Raw genomic sequence first — 10,261 nt, forward strand, 5'->3', positions numbered from 1 at the left:
GCGATCTATGAGACAAATATTTTCGTCTCAGGTGCTTAAGGTGTGAAAACGTCATTTATCATCATGTTGACTTTGACAGCAGTAAGCCTTCTTGTTGCAGCGTCCGACATGATCGTGAGTACAGTTCAATTAAGATTTTACTTTAAAATTGAGTAAAGGGGATGAGGGGGGGGGGTCAACGGTACGAGTGTAGCATACATGTTTCTCTTTCTACTAGTACATAATTATTGGCGGACGGGCTGCTTCAACATCTAGATGGCTAGTGAGCAATGGAACGAACAGATGCGACCTAAAACGTATATGATATATCGTAAGAATCGTTCGTCGAGAAGATCATTTCGAAGTAGAATGCTTTAGGAAGACATATTTGCGAAGATGATGAATTACAAGACAACAAAAAAGATGATCAAGCCACACGCCATACATACAATTTTCGTTCATCAGCCATGAACAGTATGATAACTTATTTTGCTTCATAAAATCATTATACGACATACCAGTGAAATAAACAAATATAATAAAATGTCCTGCTGAAATTGACAAACTCTTGTATGCTAGCGTGAGTAAAGTGAGATGCCAAGTTCAGTGCAGTGTGTGTAGTGCGAGAAGATCGATTATGAGGCTGCTACGTCACTCACGACAGTTTGTGGGTAATTGCGCAATGAAGCCATCTTGCTAGAACTAGGCTGAGTCTTGCAAAAAAAAAGAGAAATAATAATAATAATCAAGATACTTCCATGGCGCGTTTTGTAAGATTGAAACACAATTCCAATGTGTTCTATAATTTTTATACTTTCCCCTCGAAAGACTGATAGATCGTCTGATCCTTCCCTTCAACTATGAGGAGAACAAAATTCATTTTGGCATTATGAGACTACTATTACAAGTACACAATGACTAATCCACAGTTCACATTGTTAGCTCACATCCGTTTGCCACAATGTACTCGGGATGCTCGAGCATCCTGATTTAACCCTTTGTGTGACACGTTTGTTTTCTGTCCATAGACGTGTGTGTGAGATTTGTGCACATTAAATTGACTTATTAGAACAGAAACGGTTAAAAGCGTCTGATTTGGTTTGCACTATTACGGCAGACATCTTGAGTTGAGTTCAGTACAGAAACGCCATGAGTACACGCCAAGATCATCTATCGGAATACACATTCACGGGTAAGTGAAGTGAAGATCAACATCCTACTTCAGTTTGTAATCACCGCATTTTTCGTCTAAGTTTGTCTAAGTTTCGTCTGAGATTGACTCCTAAATAGAGTTTTGTCTGCAGATATCAAATGTTCTTATATTTTTGAAACCATTATTGGAATTATTTTCTGGCATGTATACCTGTATACCTGTCTTCCTAATGCTTTGTTTTGAGAGTTTTTCCAGCCCTTTTTCAACAGTGATAGCCTACCATAACTTCTGTACGTCTTTTCCATACCTCAGCAGGAGATATATGATTATGTGCTGTAATTTTGTGGATAATGTAAGGTAATGATGTTATGTCGTGTCTACTCCACCCCCCTCTCTCTCTCCTCCCCCTCTCTTCCTCCTCCTCCTTTTCCTGCCCCTAATCTCTCTCTTCTCTCTCTCTCTCCCTTTTTACTCTCTTGTTATTTTCTTGCTTGATCCATTTAGCCCTGCTTGAATTGATTGCTGTTTAGCGAACTTCAATTGGGAAAGTATTGTGGATAATTATATTCTTTTACATGATTGTCGGACTTTTATGTTGGCCACAAAATATTGTTTGGTTATGGAAGTATACCTTGGCAATGCCAGTTAAAATCTATTTGTTGCTTGCTTAGAGGAAAGTGATAATCAAATGTTAGGTAAAAATATAATAGTGGAAATGTAGGCCCTCTGTATAGTAAGGTCGAATTCACAACTCACGCAGATACCATGCCCCTGTGCTTTCGGTTTTTATTATTATTATTTTTTTTTTGTGTGTGTTTTGATCGATGTTCTGCAAGTCTGAATTCAAAACTATGATCACATAACAAAGCCAATGTTTGTCAATATCTACTAAGAAATGAAGCGAGATCTAGGAGAAAAGGTGGAGTATGTGCTTGGGAATGAAAGTTGTCCCTTATGTCACAGTTAGGGATTTTTTTTTTTCTCAGAATTCTTCTACTAAGAATCTCTGAACTCGAGATTAGACCGAATAAAAAGGAAAGAGGTAAAGGGTTTACTTATTCTTTACTTGATTATTTACTTATGTCGTACTTAGGAAAATGTATTTTTCGTTTTATTTTGTTTTTGCTTTAGAATACATCACAATGTCTTCATTGGAGCAAGCTGTGACGAAAAGTCTAGAATGTCCACTGTGTATCGATCTCCTGAAAACACCAAAACTTATGTCATGCGGTCACACTTTCTGCAAGGATTGCCTCTGTCTTCTTCAAGCTTCAGGCGGGAATCCCAATCATATTATTTCCTGCCCACTCTGCCGCCAGAAGACGGAGGTGAAAGACGGCAATGTATCAAACCTTAAGAATAACCTTCAGGTCCAGTCTTTGGTAGACGAGATGGCAGAAGCCATTCAGCCATGCACAATACATGTACCTCGGCGGATCGCCCTAACGCGAAGACCTACTGCCAAAGTTGTAAGGCTTACATGTGTGATAAATGTCTCGTGAAGCACAATGAGTGGCCTTCACACACTGGCCACCAGGTTGTCACCGTTGAAGACATCAAACAAGGGAGGGCGCACATCAAAAAGAAGGTTTTATGTCCGAGTCATGACGAGGACGAAGGTGAGCATTACTGTTCGGATGTCTGCCTTGATTGCCTGAAGATCATGTGTATGAGGTGTCGAATGCTGGATCACGAGCGGAACGGTCACGAAGTCTTGAGCAACGCCGAGTACAACAAAAAAAGATTACAAGAAATGACTGCACTAAGTGAGCAAGGAAAGGGTCATACAGATGATCTAGAAATTTTCATGAGGAATGTAGATCAGAAAAGAACAAATACCATTGCACATATCGAAGAGAAAAGGAAGGAAATCAATAAGACTTACGACGAATATGTGAGGAAACTGACGATGAGGAAAGAGAAACTGATTCGACAACTTGAGGAACAGAAGACGCAGGCAGAACAAAAATTCAAGGATATATTGGATGATACTAAGACGCAGATTGGAAGAATCAAAGGTTCCTCGGAGCTGGCGAACAAGAGTTTAAAGGCGCCGCTAGAGGGCGGCACAATTGCGATGCACCAGTCACTTTTCGACGAATTGAAATGTGCGACTGGGAAAGATAAACCAGATCTAACTGACGCCAGTTCTCTCGAAACACGTGTAAAATGTATTCGATTTCAGTCAAACACAGCAAGCAATGAGCTCAATCTTGGTGAACTTCAGCCAGTAGAGTGGAAAAAGGCTGTGGAGAAAGAGCTTCATAAGAAGGATTGTATGAACGTGATGGTTGCAACACCGACCGGTCAGCGAATATTTTTTCCGTACATGGAAACGCTACAGGACATGAATTATTCATAAGTTGAGCTGAAAGAATGAAATGCGCATGCACATGGACTTGGGACAATGAACGCCACATGCACATGCACATGAATGCACATTCGCTTCATAGCGAAGTAGCCCTACTGTTCTGTGGTAGCGGTTTATTTACGAACGAATACGAGTACCCGATCGACAAAAAAAGGCGTGCGAAAGATTTCGGAAGAACTCTCATTTGGCCATTTATGCATGTACCAATAGTGGTAATGTGGCATCAATTCCAAGCCTATGGCTGTAGTTTAGGTTGTAGCTTGTAAAGCTGTTTATTTCACGCGAGCCGCGTATGTACCTGCTTCAAATCGACTGCACTTTCTTCGAACCCTGCATGCTCGCTCATGCTCGCCACGCCGGCTGCCCTGGCTGCGCTGACAATCACGATGCTGTCTGCTCCCCGCATATTTACCAGCGGAGTTACGTAGGGCGTTCATGAACTGCGAATCGTATGTACTGTATGCAATGTATGATTGAGGGTACCACCTATCGTCACCCTAAGGATCTGTAGCTTGTTTATTCCAAAAGTATAAAACAAATTCGCCTAAATCTTATCTCAAATATGCCATAAGTACTGCAGTTTTGAATGTCGTGACCATTTTCTTCGCGCAGCGGGGTACTTAGATCGGCACCCCCTCCCTCCATGGGTAATACACGTGAATTTCACAGCCATGCGTCGTTACCGTGAGCGGATGTGTAATTGAAACGTGTTCAGTCTGGTTTGTTAGTTTGTTTGTGAGTTTGATTTTCGTTTCTTCGTTTTTATTGTTTTCATAGCAAATGGCACTTAATCCCACGCGTACATTTCGTTCTATACGCAAACAGCCATGATACGCAGGGTGCCGATGTCAAGGTACCCTGCCGATAGGTGGTACCCCCTTACCATACACTGTATGTACAGTATGCGAGTCCGTTCATTCGTGTACAAATTGGCCGAGCTATAGAATTGTGAATTCCACGCGCTTGCGCACTTCAAAATTTCAGCTCAGCTTATGAATAATTCATATCCTGTAGCGTTTCCATGTACGGAAAAAATATTCGCGACCGGTCAGATGGCTGTAGTAGGATCTCAATTCGGTGGGCTTTATTATTACACGCGCAGCGGCGAGCTATCACCTACAAGTGATCATAATGACATAAATATTAGAAGGATGGCATATCTCTCAGATGGTTGTTGCATCATTGTTGACACGTCAAACAAAATGTTACTTTTTGCTGTAAACGGTGAAAAGTGTGACATAAAATTTGACACTTTGACAGACGATGAGGGCGGAGATTGTGGTGTTTCGGTAGATGGTAAAGATCGCATTTATGTCGGCTACTGGAAAGCTCATCTGATCAAAGTTTTCATGAAGTCAGGTGGGAAGGCAGTACGTGAGATACCCTGTAAAGACTACACACCTTCACAACACTACCCGTTGAAATCAAACAAGGAGCTTGTCATGCAAACCAATGGTAACTCCGTGAGCATAATCGATGAGTCCGGTGCAGTGAAGAGCACTGTCACGAAGGATGGCAACATCTATTATGCCTATCCAGCACTTTGCAGCGATGACTCAATCTTGATAGCCTGGGTTAACAAGAAAGAAAATCTCCTTAGCATCGATCGTTACACATGCGACCTGAAGTACAAGGAAACACTCGTTGATGGTCAACGTATTGACATCCCTGAACGTAAATGGTTCTACCTACAGCAATTCAAAACCACAGGGGACATTGCTTTCTGCACTCCAGACAAACTTTACATCTTTCAGAAATCTATCATGGAAGTGTGAGATACAATACATGTGTCACGCTGGTTTTGAATAACACACATACACTGCGGTGTAGTGGTATGGGATGGTGAAGTGTTGATGTATTAAGAAAATGGGATTCCATTTGGATTCGAACCCGAGATCTCCGGATTGCTAGCCCGGTGCTCTACCGACTGAGCTATATTTTGAATAAGAACATTCCCATGAAAGAAGGTGATTCAATAATAAGAGCATGTAAAATACAATATGACAATGTAGAGATGTAGGCTACAGAGGGAGGCCAATAAGACGGTTTTCGCTTAGCTCCACTTCAAGAAAAAGCCTATACATTTTACTGATTGAGAATGATACTCACAGCTTGTTAGCAATATATAATAACATATTCATGTCAATCTCTACTACTCTGTATTTTTACATTGCAGTGCATTAACAAGTAGGATTTTTATGCATCTTTTCATGATCACTTGAACTGCCTTCATCCATAATCTTTCCCTACTGCTCTACAAGAATATAATAATAAAGTCTACAGTAAAATGAAAAATCTGTGATAATTTGCTGTCTTCGTCAGTGAATCAGGGAGACAGAAATTTCAAGTCTAACCATGCTAACTCCTGGTTGCACCAATTTCCCACCTTCCAACTGGACAGTCACATTGTGCAGAGTTTACAGGAGCTTGGCAGTTTGGTGAACTATAAGGCTTGTTATCTTGGGTGAATCCAACTCGGATCATTAGGTTGTTAAGGTTGTTTTAGATTTATTTATTTATTTATTTATTTATTTATTTATTTATCTATTTATTTATTTATTTATTTATTCATTTATTTTATTTATTTATTATTATCATTACTTTTTTTTATACAAACGACGTTATGCTCCAGTGTTCGAGTCCTGCTTTTATGCTCATGTGATTCATTCATTGATAATTAGTAGGTGTAGTACATGTAATAGGCTAAGATTGTATCAGATTAATGTCTTCATGTCGAGTGCAACGCACGTCACGACACCGACACCCACGAGTCATACAGCTCACAAGTCATACAGCTCACAAGTCATACAGCTCACAAGTCATACAGCTCACAAGTCATACAGCCTACAAGTCATATAGCTCACAAGTCAAACAGCCCATGAGTTCGACACTAAGCCAACAAGGCCCACGAGACCGACACATTACGCGCCGTGTTGTGTCGTATATGTCGAACTCGTAGATTGTTTTTACCTAGTGTCGAACTCATGGGCTTTATTTGCCTATAAGTGTCGAACTCATGGGCTGTCGAACTCATGGACGTCGAACTCATGGACTAGTGAGCTGTATGACTCATGGACCTGTTTTCAATGTCGAACTCGTGGGCTGTATGACTCGTGGGTGTCGGTCTAGTGGAATGACCCCAGTGCACAGCTCCGATTGTTATGATGCACGTATATTTGAATATAGATATTAGCTGTCATAATAATGATGTCAGTGTATGGTATTTACTATTTGTTTGTTATTTATAAATGATGTCACTGTATATACTTCTGTGTGTTTTACTCATCAATGATGCTAGTAGTGTTGGCAGTTTCCTGGATGGTAAGTGACGTCAACAATCTTTATTTTTTTTCTCCATCCCATCATTCTTCCTCAGCCCTTGTGTAAATATTCTAAGAGAAAGATATTATGATATTAAAGTGATTATTGTTGAATTGCAGTATCTAATAGTAAACGTGTAATTTCATATAGATCAAATCTATTAAGCCTATGGGTGTCCTATAGTTAACAATGTTAAGGGTTCATTTGAATATAGTGTATCTTGTAGCATTTAGTAATGTGCTGGCTATTCTTTTGTTTCGCACGTGAGTTCTCATTATTTCAATCTCATGTGCTATTTGGCATACAAACAATAACAAGAAAAATGAATGATACTGATTTTTACTCCCAAATATTATGATTTCCATGCATCAACGAAAATCTTGAAAGAAGTCTGTCATTATTGTACTGCTGTAAGAGAATAGAGTCGGCAGGGAAATTCAAACCCTGTACAAAATATGTTTGTCTAAAATCGGATTGACCAGTGAGACAGAAATCTCTAGTCTAACTCCATAGTTGAAGCAATTTACCACCGTCAACTGGAGGCTATATCAAACAACCACACTGCAGAGCTTGAAGGAAGTTTGGTGGCCAGTGAGATTTGTCATATTGGGTAAATCAAACTCGTTGGATAAGGTTGCTAAGGTTGTTTTAGATTGAAACTATTCTTTTATAGCCGGCTTGATGTTAGTAGCCGAAGCACATAGAATATATGTGACCGTGCACCACAAAACAAACAAAAAGTCGCACCCCTTGATTTTAATTGAGGACTCGAAAAAGGTGAAATAGTTCAAACAAGTCAATCTTGAGTTTTTCATATTTCTGAAAGAGCTATCTTTCTACATTATTCTTCAGTTTGGTATCATAACATGAATGCTAAAGTGTGTTTTTAGCAGTTTTTCTACAACCCTTTTGGGGGAAAGAGCAGAATGATCAGGCTTGTCTTGGAGGTCGCTTTTCATGTCTTGAAATCCTTTGCACACTATTCACTTACAAGTCTAATACATTTTGAAAGGGACGACGCCACTGCTTTGAAAGTTAGCATTAATCATGGGCAGAATGTGCTAAGAGAACATGCTCCATTATCATTTCACTATGTTCTACTTACCTTATTCTCTGTTATTAAATGAAATGAAACATATGTTTTGTCGAAAAATGAAATAAACTACTTTGAATTGAATTGAATTGAATTGAATTGAATTGAATCAGCTTAATCTGATAATCCCTTCTTTGGTGTTGCTCCGATGGTTTATATCCTGAGTTTTGTCCCTTTCATTGCACAGCTATCACGGCTTGGTAAAGATTAAGCGCCTGAATAGACCGTGTACTTCAGAGCCTCTTTTCTCAGTTCACACTTTTTCAGAGTGTGTGCTTTCTTTCCAGTATTTAGGTAGGTTAGGGAAGTCCATTTGAATTGAGTAATACATCATTTTAAAGCTTAGAGTTTGCTCTTTCAGAATCTCTCCCCTAACTGAAAATCCATGTCTGGCGACTTTTTGTTGGTTTTGTTTGACAGGGCCACATATATTATACAGGTTTTTTATCTGTTGAAGTCTCCTGTAATGTGATTAATTCGTCGAAATGATACAGGAAGTGCAGTACGTGTCATGGCCGACGGAACCATGGGAGGGGGGGGGGGGACCCCATTTTTCTTTGCACCATACAAAGGAATTCATAAGGTGTCACCACTCTGCCCCCACCCCCATTTTTTCTTTTTACCCCGGAATTGTGTAATTGGGACTGGAAAGTATAGATAGAGACCTTGAAGTGTGAGCGCGTTAAGGTTATGTTCTTGCGCTGAAGACCATTTTTGCTTTTTTCTTTTTTGATTGTCAGCTGAAAAAAAAAAAAACGGAAGTGGAGTGCAGGAGGCAAATTTTCCCTTTATTTATTTATTTTTTTTTTTTGTTGCTTTTTAGCTCACGAAACCCGGAAGTGGCCCCCAGACTTTTGAAAATGCTCCGCCGGCCATGCGTGTAGGCTGAGAGTATATAAGACCAATGTCTGTGTTATGTAGAGCGCAACAGCGCTATTTGTACCAATGCGCCTATATTTGAGCCATATCGAATGCAGAATTTAGATATCATGTGATAATGATGTCATTGTATGATACTATTTCTGTGTTACGTGTGTTGCTCATTAATGATACCGATACTGCTGGCTGTTTACTGGATGGTGAGTTTGGCCAACATCTTTTTTTTTTTTTCCGGTATCCCTCCTCAGCCCCAGTGTACGATTGAACGATGAGTGACTGTTGAATTATGCACTGTGTTACGCCGTATTGTGAATAGAGAACATGTTTAAATATTACATAGTTATTCTGGTGTCCTAGTTAACAGTTTAAGGGGTTCATTTGAAATTGGTGCTTATTGTGATGTTTTGTAGATTGTGGGCTGGTTTCTGTTATATCAATGTGTTAATTATTCCAATCTGTAACAAAATGTGAAAGCAACTTGATATCATAGCATTAGCAAGAATCATACATCATACCCACCAACGCGTTGCACGTCATATCAAAATCACGTTATTCTGGTATTCCAGGAAAAAAAAAAACAGTTACATGGTATGATAATTTTGTGACATTGACAATCGCAAGTGGCATATTGTGTAACAAAATAGTAACAAACTATCACTCTTACGAAGGTAAGCGGCAAAAAGTAATGAGATTGGCACGATTCGCTAGTTGAGAAGTGGAGAGGTTATGACAGACCGATGGCGAACCGACTGTTTTATTGAGCGATCTATGAAACAATTCTTTTCGTCTCAGGTGGTTAAAGAAATGGTATGCTTTTACAATTGAGACCTAATTTCAGGTTTCTAACATTTTTTGGTAAGATAATGAGAAAGTTCTTATGAAATATGAAAGAGCATGTAATTCCATGAGGATATCAACGTTTATTTGATAAAAATTGGTTTGAAATGGGTGAGATATCCAAAACAAACTGATTCTAATAAAGTTTGGGACCCACATTTTATTACAATCGCTTTGTTTTACTTTGTTTTTGGATGTTTCAGTCATTCACAAACCCGATTTTCATCAAATAAACTTTGAATTCCTCTTAAAATGGTATGCTCTGTACCATTTCAAAAGTGTTTTCTTAGTATCTCGCAAAAACCTGAATGCCCAATTCTCATCTCCACCAACACTGTATCATCCCTTTAAGGTGTAAAACGTCATTTCTCATCATCTGACTTTGCAGTAGGCCTAACGCCCCGACGTGATCGTGATTTCTGTTCAGAGAAGGTCTCGCTTTAAAACTGCTGCTTCAAGAAGATCTGGGGGGGGGGGGTATTCATCATCAACTGTAGTATACATTCTCCTCTTTCTCCTGGTACATTATAGGTGGACTTGCTACTTCTACATCTAGATAGCTAGTCAATGCTGGAACAAACCAATATAACCTAAAATCTTATAACTATTGTAAGAATCGCGTCGTCCC

The 10,261-nt window shown here is 39.5% G+C and overlaps 1 protein-coding gene across 1 annotated transcript; it reads left to right on the forward strand.

The window, feature by feature from the left end:
• The first annotated feature begins 2,274 nt into the window (after positions 1–2,274).
• On the forward strand, positions 2,275–5,278 carry LOC140234185 (uncharacterized). The gene is given in 4 exon segments (XM_072314254.1): positions 2,275–2,553; positions 2,556–3,438; positions 4,006–4,017; positions 4,566–5,278. Coding segments are annotated over 4 exon segments (1,887 nt in total).
• The last annotated feature ends 4,983 nt before the right edge of the window (positions 5,279–10,261 follow it).

The sequence above is a fragment of the Diadema setosum genome, chromosome 10, assembly GCF_964275005.1.
Source record: "Diadema setosum chromosome 10, eeDiaSeto1, whole genome shotgun sequence".
Classification (NCBI taxonomy): Eukaryota; Metazoa; Echinodermata; class Echinoidea; order Diadematoida; family Diadematidae; genus Diadema; species Diadema setosum.